The 23,835-nt window shown below is 39.3% G+C and overlaps 1 protein-coding gene across 1 annotated transcript in view; it reads left to right on the forward strand.

Annotated features, from left to right (window-relative positions):
* The window catches only part of ksr2 (kinase suppressor of ras 2), a 91,422-nt gene extending 67,883 nt beyond the window's left edge, over positions 1-23,539 (forward strand). The window contains exons 12-21 of the mRNA XM_047149732.2: positions 417-585; positions 844-885; positions 1,357-1,423; positions 5,239-5,287; positions 5,974-6,341; positions 10,455-10,551; positions 11,491-11,624; positions 15,957-16,091; positions 19,471-19,600; positions 20,544-23,539. Of these exons, the coding sequence (XP_047005688.1) occupies positions 417-585; positions 844-885; positions 1,357-1,423; positions 5,239-5,287; positions 5,974-6,341; positions 10,455-10,551; positions 11,491-11,624; positions 15,957-16,091; positions 19,471-19,600; positions 20,544-20,690 (1,338 nt within the window). The 3' untranslated portion in view covers positions 20,691-23,539. The remainder of the gene's footprint in view (positions 1-416; positions 586-843; positions 886-1,356; positions 1,424-5,238; positions 5,288-5,973; positions 6,342-10,454; positions 10,552-11,490; positions 11,625-15,956; positions 16,092-19,470; positions 19,601-20,543) is intronic.
* The last annotated feature ends 296 nt before the right edge of the window (positions 23,540-23,835 follow it).

The following is a 23,835-nucleotide window of genomic DNA, read 5'->3' on the forward strand; positions in this document are numbered from 1 at the left end:
ATGAAGAACCAAGTCAGTAATGAAGAATCAGTTGTGCACTGAAGAATCAAATCTGTATGGAACCATGACTGTAATGAAGAATCAGATATATAATGAGGAATCAAGTCTGTATTGAATCAGCTTGTGAAGAATCGAGTCTATAATGAAGAATCAGATATATAATGAGGAATCAAGTCTGTAATGAATCAAGTTTGTAATGAATCGAGTCTGTATTGAAGAATCGAGTCTGTAATGAAGAATCAGATATATAATGAGGAATCAAGTCTATAATGAAGAATCGAGTCTGTCATTTTTTGTTAATATATATTTTATTCCTCTCCTGAAGATGGATCTTGCTTTTTCAAATCAGTCTAGTTAAATCGGTAATAGAAACCGTTCCACAAGTGTTCAAAAAACTCTCTCTGTGTGTCTCTCAGGACCACATCCCTGTGCCGTACCAGCCTGACTCCAGCAGTAACCCCTCGTCCACCACCTCCTCGACCCCATCATCCCCAGCTCCGCCTCTTCCTCCCAGTGCGACTCCTCCCTCTCCACTTCACCCATCCCCTCAGAGCGCTAGACAGACCAAACAGCCCAACCTAACAGGTATACACACACACACACACACACACGCACGCACACAGTATGAGTATAGTACTCAAAAATACTAATCTATCAGTAACAATGCAAAATCCTAGTTGCATGTATTGATTATGTGCTATTATAGAATACACAAGCATTAAAGAAACACTATAAAGTGAATTCATGTAGGCTGAAATCTCTCATAAACTCCATATTATCTTTACACATAAATAACATGAACCAACCCGATCTCTTTCTTGCTGTGTATTTTTCCTTTCTCAGCATCTCATTACTACAAATACAAGCAGCAGTTCATCTTCCCGGGTAAGTGCATCCTAATTGGACGTTACTCATACCCATAATGCAACACGACAAGCCAAGGACATCTCTTTTGATGTAATTTGTTGTCTTTTCTCCGAGACACAACCCTGTGCCTCCTCCGTGCGTGTTTTTTTTTCTGAAGCGCCTAATGATGGGCCTTGCTCTGTTCTTCCCAAATAAACCCGGCCGTATGTGTGTGTGTGTGTGTATGTGTCTGGGAGGGGTGCGAGCTCAGTGGGAGACCCTCAACTTTAAAAATATTTTGATGAGCATGAAGGATGATGATGGAAGTGTTACAGGTGGCAGGAAAGGAATTTTATTGCATTCAAATGAGACTTGAAGATTGTTAGTTTTTTTCGGTGTGCATATATAAACAAGCTGTATCATTATGACTAATTCACTACCAAGAGGACTCAATCTCAAACACTTTTTCAATATCTGTGTGTGTGTGTGTGTGTGTGTGGGTGTCTGTAGATGTGACCCCAGAGGTTCCTAACAGAGCTCCTCAGGTTATCCTCCATCCTGTGCTGTCAGAGCCTGGGTAAGCTCGTGTGTGTCTTTATTTATTTATTTATTTATTTATGCTGTTGTATACTAAGTGAACACTAAGCATCTGGTACTTTTAACGCAATTTATTGTAATATAATGTAATTCTTTAGCTAGTCAACACACAACGTCTTAACATGTATTCACAGTAAGCTCTGAGTGATGCCAAGCGATTCTTTATCATCCGACCAATCAGATCGCAGCTCAGGGGGTGGTGTAATGATTACAGTGTGCACGTGAACTGTAATTTCCAGTACCAAAAATGAACTCGCACCTGCCAGCCTATCAGAGGGCAGTATTTCCTGTGGCCATCCCATAAAATAGACATAAATGAGAGAAAAAACGTATCAGAAACCGGAAATAAAATAACACACAAAGCAAAGGCAATGTTATTTGCTATTTAATATAGCGATAATCAGAATAAATGTCAGGAAATATCTAAATTATTAATAGCGATATAACATTATTTAAAAAAAAAATTATTATTAATGAAGAATATATTTTTAAAAACCTTGTTTTGGTCTAGTTCCAGCTAAACCATTACATATAGGTGAGAGCTAAACTGTGTGCTCGTTGTCATGGTTACATTCGAACATGGCCCATATACTGTGTTTAAATTAGGAGACTATTAGTTCGATGTGGTTCTTAAATTGTAATGAATAAGAGATAAGAAATTTGATTGCTGCCATAGCAACAACTAGCAATGCTTGTTGAGATTAATGAACCTGATGTCCTTTGCTGTTGAAGTGCCTCACCACTAGAAAAGAGAGATCCTTCTCACTCGCGAGTCTCTCGACGTTCAGCCGTACATCTCGATCGACAGAGACAAGAAACTTGTGCTGCGATGGTTGTTAAACGGATCCTGGGATTTTAGTGGCAGCATTAATAAAGCTTAAACAGTTGCATACAGTAGTGGTTATCATACGGTGTAAAAGATACACACTGCCGGTCAAAAGTTTGTGGACACCCGACTGAAATGTTTCCCATGACGTTAAAAAGCTTTCGATCTGAACGAGTGCGATTAAACGTGTGAAATCGGTGTCGTAGGCAAAAATATAACCGTGCCGACGTATCCGTTTCTTTCATTAGAAAACATTTTAGGAAAAAAATCTTTTTTTTTAAACGGACGACTCGGAGCGAAATATTCCGTAAAGCAGCCGATAAGAGTCCGGCGTCGGTGTGAACTCCTTTAATACTGTGTAAAAGCATCTCAGTGGGAAATTCCTCAAGAAATCCGGTGAGAAAACGCCAAGAATGCATTTCTGATCATTTCTAGGCCAAAACAGTCTACTTTAAAGATGCTAAAATATTACATTATTTAGATTTATTTAGGATTTTTTTATTACGACATAATTCCCATAGTTCCATTTGTGTTACTCCAGAGTTTCGATGACTTTATAATTATTCTAAAATGTGGGGGAAAAAAATATAATAAAAAATGAATAAAGAATGAGCGTGTCAAAACTTTTGACCGGTAGTGTACTCACAATGGTTGTGGGTCCAGTTTTCAGTCAAGACATCGGCGTTGCTCACTCAGACATCACACATGGTGGGCATTTTAAAAATAATTAGATTCATTGGATTATTGGAGCAAAAACATTTGCAGTGCTAAAACTCTGTGGGCAAATGCAGTGATTTTGTTGTTGAGTTCATGCTACAGTGACGATCCACGGTGATGAGTGTTTGGGAGAAGTCGAGGGCGCGGAATGTCTTCTCGCATCAGTGCAGTTTCTGTGCTAGACGTAGACAAAGCGAACCGTCGGATCTAATCATTATATATAAATAGTCATGACAACTCATGACGTGTTTATGATATTTATAAATCAGGCTTATTAATCAGTATTATAACGCGGAGTTCAAGTAAAAAGTTACGCAAACATTATTATTATTATTATTATTATTATTATTCGTGCTTGTTTGTTAATTTGTTTGCGACACATCTATAGCTGTAAAAAAACTGTGTTTAATTATGAAAATAAATAAATAAATCATACGAAAAAATACATCGCTAGTGACACAGGGCTCAGATATAGTGCTACAAAATATATAATATTAACAACGACAATAATAATAACAATAAAATAGATTGTGTTATTATTGTTGTTGTTATTATTATTATTATTATTATTATTATTATTATGTGCACATCTATAGCTGCCTTCAAAATACACCATGTATAATGGTCAAACCAGCATGTCTTGATGAACACGAACTTGACCATACACTTTGATGTAATTACTGTCTCTGGCGAAGCCTCTTCACCCTCCCGGCTCATAATACACAAAGCTTTATGATTTTAATCATGGGCTCTCTGTATGCATAGGAGTGTGTTCAGTCATTATGATTAAAGCCAGGACTACGCAGGCTGTTCCAGGAATGTGGCTCCTGTGTACACGTGTAATTATGAGACGGTACGAGTGGCATGGCTCTCCAAGATTTAATAACCGGGAATGAAAAAAAAAGGTTGCGCAATATTGTCCCTGCTTGTAATGATGTGAAATCCAAGATGTGGATCGCTAAAGCAGGCCCAACATACATAGCATGTATAATATACCGTATACATACAATATCCAGATCTTTTTTGCACAGACTGTAAACATAAAGGGTTGTACTTTTATAGTGTAGGTTCAGGCTGATTGAAAGCGGACAGTTGCTCACTATAGCCTCGGATTCCCGTTCTTGTCTGACGGGAGCGGAACCCGATATGGCTTATAACTCAAGGTTCGACAAGGTTCGACATATTGTACATTCTGCGATGCTTTTCCGTCCGCCGCGTTTGTAACGAGCTACCCTAGTCTTCCTGTCAGCTCAAACCAGCGTGGTCTCCCATTAACAAGGTTGTTTCCGCCCGCAGAACTGACGCTCTCTGGGTGTTTTTTTGTTTCTCGCACCATTCTGTGTAAACTTCTGAAAGTCTCAGGAGATCATCAGTCGAAGGAGATCAGCGTTTGATGTGAGCATTAACTGAAGCTCTTGCTTCATCCAGTATGCGCAGGATTTCATGCATTGCTCTGCTGGCAGATGATTGGTTGATGGGATAGTTACATGAATGTACAGGTGTAGTTAAGTGTTCCTAATAAAGCTGACACACAAATAAGAGGTGAATTTAGATGATTATTTAATGCTCGGTAATTAACAAAGCATTTACTGTACATTATAAAACCTAATAATGCATCTATTAGTCATTTGAACATATCAGACTCTCAGTTATGAAGAATACAGGTCTAGATAAAGCCAATTTATAGTGAATAAACTTTAAGTATAGTATCTAATTTAGGCTTTATGCTTTTGGCTTTATCTGCATTAGCAAGCTTTATACTCGGTCATTTATTACTGACCTTTTGACCAATCTTTGAAACTATTTTAATTTTAATTTTAATTCTGATTGTGGATTTCTGGACTGTTGCCGTTTAAAATAAAAACGCTCTCACGTCTATCGGAGGCTCGGCATTTACGACACTACCAAATCAGCACGGCGTGGATGCTGTGAACGCTCTTACACGGATACGCTAAAGATTTCCTTTTCTTCAATCGCACCCGAAATTTGGTCCCGTTTGCCACCGTGCGCCGGATTCTCAAGCTACCGAATGGGAATTAGTGTGACTCTGAAGTGAACTCGCTCGAAAGCCGGAGTCCTTTTAAGAATAACAAAAGGGTTGGAATAAAGTCGCGGTACTGTTACTTGTAATTGAATGTCTTTCATGTGCAACACGTTGCTCTTTGATGAAAAGAATCTTTGAAATAAATGTGTTTGTTTGAGCCTAATGATGGAATTGATTTTTTTCTTTTCTCTTTTAAATTTTCTAACAGTAACAAAGGCAACCCCCTGCTGCAGATCGAGGTTGAACCTACTTCAGATGTGAGTTTCACTACAGCAAGCACGAAAATGAATAACGTATAACAGGTTACGTGTATACATGCGAGTGACAAATTAAAGGAAAAAAAACCAACGTAAAAACACCCGAATACGGTATTTATTCCTGACGGAACATGCTTAATACACCTGGAACCGTACTGGCTTGATGAACAGCGTCCTTCTAAAAAGATTTTCCCCTCCGTCGGTGTTTCAATGTCGGTGCTGTAGAGCTGTCTAACAAATCACCCACAGGTGTTCAATTGTATTGAGATCTGTTGAGTTCGAAGGCCGTCGCATGCGAGTGAAATCATTTTCATCATCATCGAACCATTTACCGAGCCCTCGTGTCATGTAGATGTGGGCGGAGTCATCCTGGAAGAGACCACAGGACAGAAATGTTTCTAAAGCCCCCCCCCAGCATAATGGAGACACCGGTTTTTCCTTTAATCTGATAGTTAGTTTTTTTTATTTCGTTTCATCCGAGAGAGCGAGAGAAAGTACTGTGCAAAGTCCTGCTTACTATCAAACCAAGATGCCTCCTTACTATAATAAATAGTAAATATTAAAAGCAACCAATAAAAATTCAGTCAAATTATAATAATAAAACTGTGTCTCCTAAGGTCAAATCACAGAAAACCTTTATACAGTATGTATATAATATAGCTAATAATGTCCTCCATCTTATTAAGAACGAAGATGGGAACCATGAAGCAGAGGACTCAGCCGACGAGTTTGAGGAGATGAACCTGTCATTGCTGTCGGCGCGTAACTTCCCGCGCAAGGCGAGCCAGACCAGCATCTTCCTGCAGGAATGGGATATCCCGCTGGAACAGCTGGAGATTGGCGAACTGATCGGGAAGGGCCGCTTCGGGCAGGTCTACCACGGCCGCTGGCATGGCGAGGTGGCCATCCGCCTCATCGACATCGAGAGAGACAACGAGGATCAGCTCAAGGCCTTCAAGCGGGAGGTGATGGCGTACAGGAACACACGTCACGAGAACGTGGTGCTCTTCATGGGTGCGTGTATGAGCCCACCGCACCTGGCCATCATCACCAGGTAGGTGTCAAATGACCAGCATCTTTCCTCTGGTAATTCCAAGATTTGATTAGTGTGCATGCTTGGTTGCTGTAGTGGTTTAAACAGCACCCTTCTTTGGTTTGGTTCTATTTAGAGCCCCAGGGGTTCCCTTTTAGACAGTGGAAAATGTATCATCACATATCACGTATATTCATTTATAACTAATGAATGTGCGAGGAAGTAGTGGATGGTGCTTTGTTTTACTTTTTATTTTATTTAATTTTTTTATTTTAAAATATTTTTACTTTATATTATAGGTCTTGTCTGTTTTTCCTTAATAACTAATGTTTCTGGAAATGTGCAACTAATTAATGATTAGTAATAGATAATAATATAATAATATAATATAATACAAGATAATAGTTCATTCAGTAGAAAGCTCTGTTTTAGAGCATAAACTCCAAAGTTCTGTCAGGTAAAATGATGATTCTGATTATGGTGATTCTGTTTCTGATGCTGATGATTCTGATTCTGACTGACAGTTCTGATTGTATTGATTCTGATTCTAATGATTCTGATTGTGATCATTCTGATTGTGATCATTCTGACCCTGATGATTCTGATGTTGTTGATTCTGATTCTGATTCTGATGATTCTGATTGTGATCATTCTGACCCTGATGATTCTGATGTTGTTGATTCTGATTCTGATTGTGATGATTCTGATTGTGATAATTCTGATTCTGATGCTGACTGACAGTTCTGATTGTGTTGATTCTATTGTGATGATTCTGATTGTGATTATTCTGATTCTGACTCTGATGATTCTGATTCTGATTGTGATAATTCTGATTCTGACTTTGATGATTCTGATTCTGCTTGTGATGATTCTGATTGTGATAATTCTGATTCTGATGCTGACTGACAGTTCTGATTGTGTTGATTCTATTGTGATGATTCTGATTGTGATTATTCTGATTCTGACTCTGATGATTCTGATTCTGATTGTGATAATTCTGATTCTGACTTTGATGATTCTGATTCTGCTTGTGATGATTCTGATTGTGATAATTCTGATTCTGATGCTGACTGACAGTTCTGATTGTGTTGATTCTATTGTGATGATTCTGATTGTGATTATTCTGATTCTGACTCTGATGATTCTGATTCTGATTGTGATAATTCTGATTCTGACTTTGATGATTCTGATTCTGCTTGTGATTATTCTGATTGTGATAATTCTGATTCTGACTATGATGATTCTGATTCTGACTCTGATGATTCTGATTCTGATAGTGATGATTCTGATTCTGACTCTGACAATTCTGATTCTGTTTGCTGCGATTCTGATTCTGTCTGATGATTCAGATTGTGATCATTCTGATTCTGATGCTGATGATTCTGATTCTGACTCTGAGGATTCTGATTCTGACTGACAGTTCTGATTGTGTTGATTCTGATTGTGACGATCTGGATTCTGACCGACGATTCTGATTCTGTTTGTGAGTATTCTGTTTGTGAGTATTCTGTTTGTGATTCTGACGATTCTGATAGGGATTGTGATGAATCTTATTCTGATTGTGATGACTCTGATTCTGACTGGTGATTCTGATTCTGTTTGTGATTCTGACGAGTCTGAGTGTGATGAATCTTATTCTGGTTGTGATGATTCCGATTCTGTTTGTGATTCTGACGATTCCGATTGTGATTGTGATGAATCTTATTCTGATTGTGATGACTCTGATTCTGACTGGTGATTCTGATTCTGTTTGTGATTCTGACGATTCTGATTGTGATGAATCTTATTCTGATTGTGATGATTCCGATTCTGTTTGTGATTCTGACGATTCCGATTCTGATTGCGATGATTCTGGTTCTGTTCCTGGTCATGTATATTTCCAGAAGCAGTAGTTTTTAAGGACAAGCAGGAAACACCTAGAGTATAGCATAATCTCTGTATTCTTTACATACATACACTTTAATTATTTGTATTTATTTATTAGTAGTGGTGTTGAGTTCTCAATTCTGATTGGTCAGATTCTGATTTCTATAACAGCAGCTTATGTACTAATGTGAACTCCTACGAATCGATACATTATGTTCTTCTGGCCTAAATGCTTCACTGTTTGTGTGTGTGTTGAAAAGTTTGTTCAGTTGCCCCAATCCAAATGATTTTCCCGTAACACTGAAATACCGCAAATCAAAGCTTTTCTCATTTTTAAGGTTCTCCTTTGTCGTAGTATTTAATGTACCTGAAAATGTCAAAAGTTGTAATCGTTTCAATTCAAAGCACTTAGCTAGGAGCAGCAAGCCTGAGCAGATCCAATTGAGCTGAAATGGAAAGAAATGGCCTCAATCTGCAAAACCCCTGCTTTTTCAAGTGCGAGGAACATAAATATTGATTGTTTGTTTGGGCATTGCCCTGAGTGACTGTTCAGTGATTGGTTTTCATATTGCTCGGTTCTGCGTGGAATAATTGAGCCGCCTTTCATCAGAAACGCAAACAAGCTTCCCTTCCACATCCAACACAATTATACAGAGAATGTCCTAACCAGACAGTGTCGCGAGGTTGCGTTGACATTTTTAGCACTAACAAGCAAAATGCAAAAGTGATTCATACAAGTGGTCGTACATTCAGAGCAGCTGTAGTCTGAGCACCGGTGACGGAACGCGACAGCGTGTAGCAAGCAACTCTAACTCTCTACATGGCTCAAAAGTAATGTACCATGCAAATAAGCGCCGTCGATATGGATGTGATTCACTAGTCGGAGCAGGAGTTCGGTTTGAGAACCTCTCTTTGAGAACACAGAAGACAGGCTTACACTACAGGTAGTTTTAAAAAATATATATCTTTTTACTATAGCAGAGCCATCCCTATGTGCTTGATTCCTCTTATACTGCGGCAACATACCAATAATTATATCTTTATACGCATAAAAAAAAAAAAATTTACACATCGTACTTTTTAGCAGTTTCTAGTTACATTTCAAGTTGTGGAATGTCCTGAAAACTTTCCTGTAAAGAGACGCACACTCATGCCACTATGTGTAGTGCGTTGCACAAATGGACGACAAGCTGCACAAGGGCTTTCCTTTACAAAGTCGAATCTAAAAATCACCTTAACCTGAGCCTCAGAGAGAAGATTATGCTAAAAGCACAAACAAGTCCAGCATTCGATGCATTAAGTACAGCTCCATCTTCCTTTGTGTTGACATGGTCATAAATTTGTCCTGATTCCCCAGTGTAGAAATTCATTGTACAATTTGGTGAAATGAGGCAGGATGCGAGTACGACCGAGTGCTCGCCGTGTGTTTAATTGAAATCTATTGTGGGGGGATAATACACAGGCAGGAAGCAATAAGCTAGAATAATTCATATACACAATAGAAAGAATGCGCAAAGGTCAAAACCAGGAAACACTGAATTAGAAAACAAGGCGCTGAAGATACGCATGCATGGGAAGAGGTTGCAGTTTGTTACAGTTTTATATGATGTAATTGTGGGAGTTTTCTTCAAAATACCCTTTTTCTGGAATTTTACCCTCATGTATTCACAGTTTGGCTGAAGTTCTCATAGAGTGGCCCGTTTACACCAATACACCAACGCTATAATGTTTAAATTCGTGGCAGCTTATTGCGCATACAGATTTCTCTAAGTGGGATCTAGTTAGCATATGCTTCACGACAGAAGATAATGACTTCTTATGATGCCACGGGCTTTTATTGATTTATTTTTTCAGTCTGCTAGTACTTGTGGCACTGTGTATGTATTTGCGACATTGTCGGCATTGTATCCGATTCAAAAATCGTTTTATTAAATTCATCTCAACGTATATGCAATGCCGATCATGTCAAATTTACAAACTGGTTATAAATGACAGGAAAATAATAATAATAATAATAATAATAATAATAAAAAACACAATAAAACTGCAACAAGACCTGATTGAACTCGGCTGAAGTTTTAAAAGAGTTGGAACGGATGAATAAACAGCTCAGTGTGATATCCAATTCACTTCCATTCCACAGACAATTCCTTGACCTACAGCTGTGGTGATGATAAGCATCCCATAATAAATACAGCTGAGCTCTTGTAAACAGGAACCATACTGATATGACTGCTGTTTCTGAACCTTTTTCATCATCTCTTCTAGTCTGTGTAAAGGGAGGACTCTGTATGCCGTTATACGAGACGCGAAAGTCATCCTGGATGTCAACAAGACCAGACAAATCGCACAGGAGATGGTTAAGGTACGACGGTTGACCAATCCGATCGTTGCGATATGTGATTTTTCCACTTGTTTTTAAACCAGTACCTGCAGTGATATTGTATATCTTTATTATTTTTGAACACAATTTATTATTTTATTTTATTTTTATTTATTTATTTATTTATTTTACAAAACACCGGTTTGAAACTGATCAGCATTCTTACAATGAATATTTGTTTGGTTAAAGGCTTTTGTGAAGAATATGAAAGTGTTTTGCCTTCATGTTATGTACAACAGTGTTGGAGACACTCGTATATCTTGGATCTTGGTCCAAGTCCTCCAGGCAGAAAGTTTTAAGCTTCTTTATGTTTGTAAGTTTGTGAATGTGAACGTCCCTGGGCACTGAGAGAAAATGAAAAAAAAAAAGAATATACGGTCGTAGTATGAAATAATATGATTTTCAAGAACGACTGTTTGTTTCCATTTCTTCGAAATATTCCTCAGGGGTGCCAATAATTTTTTTTTTTTTTTTTTTTTTACATATGTATTGGAGAGGAAATTCTATTATTTATTATGTTGCTCATTTTTATGAAGGGAGCCGATAATTCTGGATGGCACAGTATATATGTTATTCTATTTATTTATTTATTTATTTATTTAACCTTACTTGGGTTGAAATAAACCTGTCTTGGATTTGAGTGAGAACTGAAGACATACATTTCTTCTGCGCTACAAATATACCACGAATAATCTGTTATGTAAATCATTTATATAAAATATAACTGTTCAGTGTTTTATATTACTATTATTTAGTATTACTGTCCTTGTTAAGTATAATTATTTGTTATATGTATATAATATAGTATAACATGCTGCTCTAGAGCTCAGTGAGACATCATTTACTGCAGAGGTTGTATATTGTATATACAATGCGTAGGACTTTTAACAACCCCGACGATTTTGCGTGTTTGTTGTCCAGGGCATGGGCTATCTGCATGCCAAAGGCATTCTTCACAAGGACATGAAGTCGAAGAACGTCTTCTATGACAACGGGAAAGTGGTCATCACAGATTTTGGACTCTTCACCATATCTGGTGTATTACAAGCAGGCAGGTATGTCGAATAAGTGATTACTCAGGAGTAATTACATTTGTAGAGACGTGCTTGAAAAGACCCCCCCCCCCCCCCCGCGCTTTTTTCTCCCCCAATACGTTCTTAATTAAATACACGCGCTCTGTGAATTAATGAGAATGCTTCATTCTGCCTGTCGTGGTTTTTCTAACTTTAATTAGTTTATGCCAATTAATTTCATTATCGAGGGCCATTAAAACAGACAGAGCATGAGTTAAAAACGCTGCCGTTATAATGTGGTTTGTGTGCTGCGAGTGTTCTGATTGACGTTTTAGACACCAGCTTGTAGGAAAAAAAACGAAACACCGTCTCCCCGTATAACCACGCACACACACACACACATCCACATCCACATGCACAAAAACACACGCACTAGCATTAGCGCTAGGTCTGATCTGACTCTCTTAGACTCTCAGTATTCAGAGGGCTGTGAATTCCTTCCACACACGTGGCAGGCTTGCTGTAAGCTTGTTTAGATCCTCGTAATGATTGCTGTAACAGCTTATTAGGAACCGAGGCCTGTAATTAAGAGTCTGGGTCACCTCTTGGCTTCAAATGCAAATGCAGTTTCACCTCCGATGTCATGTTCCTGCTTTCTCGAGTCATCGAATGCAGAGATGAAAGCCGAAACCCCTCTATCTGAAACGGTGGATGGTGGAAGAAATGGGGCTAATGGGGGGCAGTTTGTGTCACTCCGAAGAAGGCAGGGCAGAGAGCCAGGATTTGACCCAGTGGGTGGAGGAAAAAGCAGGACCGAGCTGTTTCGAGAGCTGATGGTAGCAGGTGCACAAAAGTACTGAGGTTTTACTGTTAAATTCACAACCTTACTCTCTTTCTGTAGTGAGATAGAAACCTTCAGCTAAATGGAAACAGCTTTGGAATGAATCTAATGTGTGTGTGTGTGTGTGTGTGTGTGTGAATTGCTCCTTCAGAAACAATAAACCAGAATCTAACCGCACGTGATATAAGCAACCAGCAGTTTAATACCATTTAGATGTCTTTCAATATGATGCAGTGCAGTGTAGAGTAGTCATGCAGTATCATTCAGTATCCTGAAAATCGATCTGTTTGCTACAGTATATTGTTTTGACGCTACTTGCAAGGAAAAAAAACAATTCTAGTCTCACAGCTTTTACAGGATTACGTGTATGCTACTGTACATAACAACGGGCCTAGAGTATATTACTATAATATTATACAGCACATTCATGTTAAAGTGAAAGAGGCACGCCTCCTTCACTTGTACTGACAGACACAGAAGCGACTGGGAATAAAGCCACGCCTCCTTTAGTAAAACTGACAGTCACAGTGACACATGTACATAAACCACACCTCCTGATAATCACTTCTACTAACGGATGCAGGACGACATCTACTTTATTCGAACAAACAGGTAAAGGGGCCACACAGACACATTTGGAAATGCCAGTCGGCCTACAACGCATGAGTAGCGGAGGAAAAGAGAATACCTGGAGGAAACCCCATCGAAGCACATGGAGAACACGCAAGCTCCGCCCACACGGGTTAACTACTAAGCCACCGTGGCACTGGGACTGACAGACACAGAAACCACACTTTCTTTATTTGGACTGACAGTTACAGAGACAACACCTCCGTCACTGGGAACGACATGCACGAAAGCCACACCTCCTTTAGTAAGACAGACATGCACAGAAGCCACACCTTCTCCAGAAGAACCGAGTCTGGTTCTGCAAGATGCTGAATAAAACCGCACTAATTCTACCTGAGACTGCTCATTTTTATTATTTTTTTTTAAAAAAACAAATCTTGACTTTGTTTCATTTATTACCGTTTACTGCTCTTTGTAGTATTTTTTTAAAAGGTAGAAACATTTCATTTCATGATTTCTGAAGGCATATTTCCTCTACAGCATTTCTTTGCATGCGCCTAAAACTTTCGCACAGCACTGTAAAATTCGCTTTCTTCTCCGGGTCCGTTTCATCCCTCTGTGTGTCCACTAACGCACACATGAAAGAGTCTTTTCTCCTTCCACTCCTCATGCCACGATCCAAGAACTTGTAGATCCTTAAGAGGGGGTTTGATGTGCGTCTTTCTTCCCTACATTGTCCCGTGGAGTGCAGACCTCCTCTTGGAAGCTTTTAAAAAACAGACTCGTTTAAAGGAGGCGACCATTGATTCATCTGTAGGGTTCTGTAGTGAGCTTTTATTTGGGTAACCTTTAACCGTGGATGATAAATAAAAAAACATTTTTTCCTCCTAGTGAAGTGATGGGAACATTCTGCATGTCAGGCGTGAAAATCAGTCTAACCTCTAAGTATAACGGTTGGATGTCTGTCATCCATTTTTTCTTTCACAACCGGCATGTTGCGTGATGGAAAGGTGTGAACATGCTAAGAACTGATGATTTGTTTTGGCCTCATGCCTGTACAGATGTTTCCACTGGCAGTGAAAGACAGTAAATCAACATTCGAGATGGGTAGTTATGACAAACACGCCCATCACCTTGTCTAATTAAAAGTCCACAGTGCTAAGGGGGGAAATGTCTATGCTTACGCAAGCTCGAATCTGGGCTCATTGAGGTTTTTGGAACTGTTTAGCGGTGCAGCGCTGATCATGATCATCCCACTCCAATTAACGAGCCTTGCTGCCGTGTGCATCACGAGTTGAAGATGTGAGAGTGAAGTGAAGGGAGGCCGTGTGGGAATTGAAAATTTATCAAGTGCAGGGATGAGCATGCACGCTCGGGCAAATCATAAATCTGTAGCTTTAGTCATGTACCCTCAGTTAAGATCTGCCTCGATATGCCATTAGGATGTCTAATGAGTTGTTTTTGAAAGATTAAGACATTAAGGACTGGATACGAGACCGAGTTATTCATGCATTCCGTTTTGTTTTAGTAACGTTAGTAACTTTAGAGCAGGGGTCATCAGTTAGATTTAACCTGGAGACAAATTCTTATGGAGCAAGTACTAGAGCTCGGGCCCGTACGTGTCGTGTGTGGTGTTTGATATTCAGCTATAAATGACGGTAAAAGTTAATCTCTGTATTTATGTATTTACTCGAGCAAACTAAAACCTGGTTCACTTGAGGACACGGTTGCTTCTGCTGTTGGTTAATTTTGCATCCAAGTCTTCCAGTTTGGTTTCATGCCAAGGTTTGGATCAAAACCCAAATGACCGGGTCGTGCTCAACCTGAAATGGCGTCATGGAGCCATGTGGAGCCAAGGGTTGGGGGTCAGATGTTTTCACCATTTAACCCTTGTTCATCCAGATGAACTTTAACCCTGTGAATCCTCTAGTCTTGGAAGCATGGTCGAAAAGCCTTGCCTCTTGCACAAACGGCTGGCTGTATCTGTTTTGAATTTTGAAAAAAGTTTCAAAACAGCCTTTTTTAACAACCTTTAATTATTCCAAGGCTGAACTAGGATGTTTTGAGGGGGTTGGAGTTTTAAAGTGTGACACGTTCCTCACACTTTTCTTAGAACTTGATCTTTGCTCACTTGAAATTGTGTGGATTATTCATCAAACCTGGCTGTTTTTATATGAAAGTGACTTAAAACCATGAAGAGCAAGTGGGACTAATAAGAGACAGTCATAAGGTCATGTAAGGGACTTGCAGGTGTAAATCCAAAGGTGGGTGTGCATTTGAATGGATGGTTTTAAATATAGATTTAAGTATAGATGCACACAAATGTGTTTGATTTAATTGGTAACCAGGCAAAAAAGAAAAAACGAAAAAAATGAACAAAACACACAAAAAAACCCCTATGTAATGATCTTTGAGATGAAAATTTGCAAAGTATAGTAACAAATTACTTTCCACCTCTTCTGACATGGTTTAGGGCTGTTATTTGATTGAACTCGTGCCCGACTTTACAGATATTTAGGTGGCTGTAAATGTCAAGCTGCTTCAGGGAACCGGGCTTCAACTCTGACTATTTCTGACGTTTCCAGAGCTTGTGTCAATGCAAATCTACATTACTGAAATTCCGTGATTATGTATGCAGCTGTTTGTGGTACAAAAGAAGGTCACGCCATCTGATGGCTTCCTCTATCAATAGTGTCATTTAGAGATGAAAACAGAACAGCATGTGAAAAATAAAACTCAGTTTGTATTAAAAACTTTCACGCCACACTTTGCAATTTCTTTTTCCTTGATGATAACTTGGTTGTTGTTGTTATCCCCCCCCCCCCCCCCCCCCCCCCCAGAGGTGTTTTGGGCAAATTATTTGCACAAGCCTCGGAAACACGGATGCATGAAGGAAAATAAAATGGATTCAATTTGCTGGGCTCAAATGGTTTTTGCTTGTCTGTGTTTCTTTCTTTCTGCAGTAGGAGAGAGGATAAGCTGCGGATCCCGAGCGGCTGGCTCTGCCATCTTGCACCCGAGATCGTCTGCCAGCTCTCTCCGGAGACAGCCGAAGATCAGCTGCCCTTTTCCAAACAGTCGGACGTCTTTGCCTTCGGGTGGGTTAAATTTTGTCCCGTTAAAAGCACATAACTTTGACACATGACTCATGGGAAATTCCTGTGGGACTCCCACTGGAATCCATGGACTATCAATGGGAGTTCATTCATGGGAAATCTTGAGCTGTATACGGGACACCATTAAAAATTCCTAAACATTTATACTCCCACTCCCAGTGATGAAGCAGACACCTAATGCCTAATGTCTGTCGGACTTGCATGTGAAACACATGACATTCCAAGAAAATCTTCCAACACCTACAGGATGCCATAGGACTTTCATGAAATATCTGTAATCACTAAATAAAACCCTAAATTTACATCTTGAATTCTATACAGAATGAGACATAAATTGCATAGTCGGCATGACATTATAGAATGTAAAACGTTGTGTAATAGATATCACATTAATAACTAGCCTGTACAAATCCAATCGGAACCCTATATTTCAATGGATAACCCATTAAACTCCAGTAGAAAACACATAGAAATGAGACCATATTAAACGCCAGAAACATAGAAATGAGACCATATCCCAATGGATAATCCATAAAACTTCACTCGAAACCACATAGACATTACACCATATTCCGGTTGTAAACCTACTAAAATCCAGTAAAAAAAAACACATAGAAATGAGACCATATTCCATTAATCCATTGAGACTATAATCCAATGTATAATCCTTTAAAATGAAATAGAAACCACGTAGAAATGAGGCCATATTCCAATAATCCATTGAGACTATATTCCAATGTATAATCCTTTAAAATCCAATAGAAACCACATAGAAATGAGGCCATATTCCATTTGGAAACCTACTAAAATCCAATAGAAACCACGTAGAAATGAGGCCATATTCCAATGGGAAACACACGAATCCGATAAGAACCCCCATTAAAAAAAAAATCCCATACAAATCAAAACTATTCCAATAACTAACCAATAAAAACCAAAGAGGAATCCGATTTCAATCCAGACCATTTTTCACCTTCCCACAGTTAGATGTCTAACCAAATAATCCATTCTGTTTTATAAATTTGGAGTCATTATGAATTCATTACTCCTTTACCTCTAATATGCAGCAGTTTGTGCAGGCTCTGTCTGCAAATATCTTTACAAAGATCTCATTTGGGGTTGCTAAGCACTCCTTTATTGCCCATAGTGTCTCCCTTCAGGCTAATGAACTGTTAGCCCAAAGCAATCAATTAAACGCACAACACCAGAGTCAATCTCATTTCAGACCAGCAGCGACGTGATGGGAAAAACCATCGCGAAAGGTCTCCAAATACATTACAGTTAATGAACTCTAATGTTTCATTTCATCCCTCAACTTTCTGAATTGAGGTGTAAGTGACCCCAAATCTGTCACTCACCATTAATTCAGTACGATAATCACCCGCTTTAAATGAGAGAACTAGCAGAAGAATGTGGGAAATGTAATATCCTCTAGCCATTTGCGGTTCTCTGGGGAAGCGCTTGGGATTAGGTGCTGCATTTGGCTTTTTGGTGTTCAGCGTAATTCTTCCCACAGTGTTCCCCTGGAGATCGTAATGGCGATGTCCAGCTTGCTAGTTCATCGCTTTTGTTAGCTAATTCTTTCCTCGAGGCTAATAAAGCTCTTTCAGTGTGATACCCATCTGGGATATCTGTGCGCTATCAGAATGCATGGAAAGGAATGAAACCAGTTTCGCTCAAGCGAATGCCTTGAATGGCTTTAAAACGTATAGATCCACACACGACGAATATTCTCCTTTCATCTCAGTTTTGTAAATTAGCCAGCATTTTTGTTTGCCTTGGACCTCCGGGGTTGGGGGTTTGAATCCCGCCTCCACCCTGTTGTGCATAGAGTTTGCATGTTCTCCATGTGCTTCGCCGGTTTCATCCCCCAATCCAAAGACATGCACTGTAGGTTGATTGGCATTTCTAAACTGTCCATAGTGTGTGTGATTGTGCCCTGCGATGGGTTGGCACCCCATCCAGAGTGTTCCCTGTCTTGTCCCCCGAGTTCCCTGGGATAGGCGGGTTCCCTGTGTCGGATAAGCGGTATGGAAAATGGACGGATGGGTTTGTTTGTAATGTATCTTTATAAGTAAGGAATAAAACACTTAAGGATGTGCTGTAAGAAAATAATCAATGATGGGGTGGTGTAACTGTTTTTCTTTTTCTTTTTTTTGTGTCCAGTTTGGGTGAGCCTGTGCTCACTATAGCCTCAGATTCCTGTTCTTGACTGACAGGAGTAGAACTCGATGAGGTCTTCTGCTGTTGTAGCTCATCCACCTCAAGGTTTGGCTAGTCGGGCATCCTGAGATGCTTTTCCGCTCACCACGGTTGTACGGAGCGGGTATTTGAGTAGTCTTCTTATCAGCTTGAACCAGTCTTTCCATTCTCCAGTGACATCAACAAGGCGATTATGCCCGCAGATCCGCTGCTTACTGGAGGTTTTTTTTGCTTTCACTGGATGTTTTGACCTGCATCTGTATGATTTTATGCATTGCACTGCTGCATATGTTTCTGTACTTCTGACTTCTGGCAGTGTTGAGCCAAATATAAAACCTTAAGCTTAATGTGGAGTTCACACAGCTGGACTCTAATGTGTCCAGAGGCAGAAACCGCATGTGTGTGTGTGTGTGTGTGTGTGTGTGTGTGTGTGTGTGTTCAGCCCTTGCTCACTACACTGTGTGAAAAGGGCTGGATGAATGGATGGATGGATGGATGGATGCTGCTCTGTTGCCTCCTAACACAATTGTATTCATCTGTTGTGTCCATATGGAGGATCTCTGGCTCTAAACTCTTAAGAGACATGGACACTTCTCCATATTGAATTTATTCCATGGGCGCTCTGTGCTCTATGTGTTTACATCGGTTTTCTCTGGGCTTCTCACCGGGTCTCTGATTTGTAACGTGAACATGCTGTGAACAGCGGGACGTGGATTTTCACTCCACCCTCCTTAATTCATATTCAGTATCAAATCAGGATGTTTTCTGGATGATTGTCCATGGTTATTGTAATGATCTGCTATTGACGTTTGTCTCTTTGCCTTGCTCTTTGAAGCTGTCCTGTACTGATGAGAGGATTTGTTTGTTCGGTATTCACACTCGACTCACTGATTTTTAATTAGGCTTAATTCCAACTTAATTATGGTGAAAAGCATATCAGCAGGATCTTGGGCATGTTTCAAAAGTCAAGAGCCTCCTTTGACTGTTTAATCAATTTTTCTTTCTGGACACTCCTTAACCATGAGAGGGTCAACTCGGGTCTAACGGACGGGTATCACGAGTGCTTTCATGTTACACTACGTACTACGTACAGCGTCGAACTTGAATTCCTCTGACAAATGTGCGTAGGAGTGTGTAATAAATATCGTCTATGTTCCAGGACGATCTGGTACGAGCTACATGCACGGGAGTGGCCGTTTAAGAACCAACCGGCCGAGGTGATCATATGGCAAGTGGGCAGCGGCATGAGACCCAACCTCACTCAGATCGGCATGGGCAAAGAGATATCGGTGAGCAGGTTGATCTCATGAAAGAAATATGTTTTGTAATGGAAATCTCACTGTAACATCCGGTAAGAAATATCTCAAAAAGATGTCAAAAATCTGTCTAATTTGTCACTCAGCAAAGATAACGGATGAAAGCGTCATCAGCGTAAGCAATAGAACGAGCTGTTTTATAATCAGTGACAGAACCCTCTGAGGTGAAGCGGAGTGACTGCTTGTGGATTATTTTCCTCAGACAAGTGTTTTATTTGTTTGCCAATTTTACTTACTAAAGAATGACACATCATACTTTTTATCCGTTTACGGTGTAATGTGGAACATCAGCGAAACAAGACTTTTATTATGGCACCGAACTTTAAAAAAAACAAAAACCAACAAAACTGAGCATTTAATTGAACATAACTGTTGAATAAACGTCTCCTTACACAAAACTCCAGCATATCGACGATGATTTGTTGTTCTTTGCTGAATAACAACACATTATTTATATACAATGTCTTTTTAAATAGTCTTAGATCGTGTGGTTTATTGTAAGACCGATACTTCATGAAAACCCAGTCACGTGACACGAAAATGACTATTTCCTTTATGTGGAAAAAAAAAAAGAGAAAGGTTTTCGCAGTATTTTATGCACTTATATGCGAAAGTGAAGTGGGAAAGGTTACATATTTAACCAAGTGGGGGGTGGGGGGGTGGGGTGGGGGGGGGGGTTGTGCCTGTACGGTTTCCTTCCGAAACGGCTCATTAGAGCGCTCATCTCGCATATATATTCACCCCTCCCCCTTTTTATCGTTCCACCTTTTTGTGGAACTGTCATTAATATGTCACGGATCCTCCAAAAATAGCTCATAATAATATTGAAGTAGGGTGGAATATCAATATTTACTGAAAATTCCTTAGCAGAGCTTGAGCTTTATAGAGTTTTGTGGACTTTCTTGCTCTCGTTTAGGACATCCTGCTGTTCTGCTGGGCTCACAAGTCCGACGAGAGACCCAGCTTCTCCAAACTGATGGAGCTGCTAGAGAAACTGCCCAAGCGCAACCGCCGCCTCTCGCACCCCGGCCACTTCTGGAAATCAGCTGAGTATGTAAAATGAGCCAGGTTCTAAAAAAAAACAAAAAAAACAACAACCCCCCCCCCCCCCCCCCCCCCACCCCCACCCCAAAAAAAAAAAAAAAAAAAAAGTCCTGGAGATTGAGCTTATTGGCGTTAGACGTACGGCATTGTGGGAAAACTGTGCACTGGGGGAAACGGCTGGATTGTTCGTGTAGTCAAGTCTGCATCATGTTCTTCTGTTTATCGTTTGATCATGTATGGACGACGGAAGATTTCTTTATTATTTATTATTTCGTTCTGTGTTCTTTTTTTCCCCCCTTAAACCTGTTAAATCTGTTTGTGTTCTGAACTTTTGAATTTCTTCACGATTAATTTGTTGATGTTTTCTTTTTTGATGAACTTCTGTTCAGTCACATGCCATGTCAGTGCGTTTGATGATGCATTTTTATGAACAAATGCAAAATTGTTTTTTTTTTCCCCCCCTCTGTGAGTCGTGCGTCTGTAATTCTTATTTTCTTAAGGACGTGCGGTTATGGAGTGAATGTATTTATTTTCAGATTTGTGAATTGAACTAGTGTTTATTTATTTGCTTTCAGTCCAATCATTGGCATCCATTTTGTGTGTTATGTTTGTGTGTGTGTGTGTGTGTGTATGCATGTTTTTATAACTTGGTGACCAAATGTCCCCACAAGGACAAGAGTATTGAAAGTGCGACCTTGTCAGAATATTTGCTCGATCACCACGCAGCTTTTATTTAAAACAAACAAACAAAAAAATCTACAAGAGCCAAAATGTTTCCTTTAGGTTCCTGAGGTTAAGACTAGGTTTAGATTTAGATAGCGTTCATTACCCGCATTAATAATTAAAGCGCCCCTATTATGGTTTTGAAACGTGCCTGATTTTGTTTTAAAGGTCACATGCAATAGATTTACATGCATCCGAGGTCAAAAAACACTTTAACGTGCCGCATTACCTTCCCCCCACAAAGTGTCACAAACGACTCGTTAAATGATTCGTTCTTAAGGATTCGTTCTAAACTCCTTTCAGAGAGCATACTCTTCTCTGATTGTCTGTTGTGATTGGTCTACCACTGTCAGCATGTTTCAAAAAGTAAACCCTAGGTAGGTTAGTACAGGAAGTGTGTCTGGAATCACTAACGACTCGTTTCAGCTGTTCAGAATCGTTTCCTTCTTTTGCGAGTCGATAACTCCGTTTGTCGTGCGCTTTGATTTTTGAAACTTTGCAGACTTTTTACATTCACAAACAGCTACCTATATAACACACTACATGAACGGTACTGTTTGAAAACCCATAATAGGTGCACTTTAATTCAGTGGATGGATGGTCCTCACAAGGATAGTATGACAAATGTGTGTGTGTATGGTGTGTGTGTGTGTGTGTGTGTGTGTTGGCATTCATGTGGCCGTTTCAAGTCACAAAGCTTTACTACTCTTTATGGGCGCACAAGTATCCTTATCTTTAAAAATAACTCGATAAATAAATGAACTAGAAAGGAAACCGAAAGTAATTTTAAAAAAAAAAGAAAAAGAAAAAAAAAGAAAAAGAAAAAAGAAATAAAATGGCATGCTTTGAAAACATTCTGCCGGTTTTATGATTGTACACGCCGATTATAGGCGCTTGAACTGTATTATATTTAAGTGTGATGACGTGTAGACCTTGTTGGGGTTAAGCGCTGTTTCTGAGCCTGTAAGGATAAGGACGAGAGCTGCGGTGAACGTATTTCAAAAACACAGCGTTGTACAATACGAGATTTTTCCACCGCCATGTGTAAATTACGAAACGCCAACGACGGTTGCATGCAAAGTTGTCGATAGTGGAAAATGCGGCGGTTCCGGCATTCCATATTCTGCTCTTAATGTATGACTATGAAGGTGACATTAAGCTGCGAATGGCTTCAAAAGATCTGCTAACCTGTTCTAGCCATCTGTACACTCTGGGTGTAGACAATCCGTACTATTCACGTACTATTCCATAACAACCAGGTCTCCAACTGCTTCTAGATCTCTCGCTGCTGTTTTTGAAGTCTATTTTCAGATCACTGAGATTGAATTTTTTTTTTTTTTTTTTTTTTTTTTTTTTTTTTTTTGTGGGTCATTTATATTTGTACAGCTTAAACGTTTTAAATGCATGGAAGAGGGACCCATAAGGGACCACTTTAACAAACAAAAAAAAAGAAAAAAGAAAAAAAGAAGCTCACATGTAATGAACAGTGGTTAAGTAGAATATTCTCATACATACTCTTAATATTTTGATTCATCCAGGTTAACATCATTAGACTGCTTTAAAAAAAAAAAAAAAAAAAAAGTAAGATAGATGTTTAAAACACTACTTGTGATATTATGTAGTCCATTCTATAAGTCCTTATCATGCCAGGTTGGAGTACGGGAGCCAGGAGGAAGTGTGGAGTAAACAGGAAGTGGTTGTTAACGATCGTTCCAAGCCTGTTCACCGTGACATGGACCTCGGTTAGAATTCGTAGCTGTAAATGAATTTACGACAAACGTATGAATCGCGTCGTCTTGCTTTCTTTCTTTCTTTCTTTCTCTTTCTTTCTTTCTCACCTTACATGACCTTTAAGACTTTAATTATGAATTCATGTTTGAGTTTATTATATAATTATTATTATTATTATTATTTTTTTTTTTTTCGGTTTTGTTTTGCTTTGGAATTGTGTGTGAATATTTGGTTTGACTTTTTTCCATGATTGAGTTCCTGTACTGTAGGTTGTAGGTGTGTAAATGCTTGTAATTACAGATGCCTTATGATGCACAGCTTAGTGACTGCTTTATTCATCACAAGCTCCTTCTTTTCACTCATCCTTTATGGGAAAAAAAATACGACAATAAAAGATTTTCATTTTGGAATTTTCTTATGTTTTTCAGTCCTTTCTTTTATTCTCCTCTTCCTTGGTTTTTTTTTTTCTTTCATGTTTCCCATTTTATGTTGAACGAGTTCAGTATAGCTTCGACTCCAGAATTATTGCCACCCTTTAAGAGAATAGGCACTTATCGGGTAAAAAAAAAAAAAAAAAAAAAAAAAAAAAAATTCGCCGTGCCCATCGAGGCTGTATTGCCTCTCATGCTCGGTGTTCCTGGGAAAGGCTCTGGATCCACCGCAAGCCTGATTAGGATAAAGCGCTTATTGACGATGAATGAATGAATAAA

This window comes from Ictalurus punctatus, chromosome 22 (genome assembly GCF_001660625.3).
Source record: "Ictalurus punctatus breed USDA103 chromosome 22, Coco_2.0, whole genome shotgun sequence".
Classification (NCBI taxonomy): domain Eukaryota; kingdom Metazoa; phylum Chordata; class Actinopteri; order Siluriformes; family Ictaluridae; genus Ictalurus; species Ictalurus punctatus.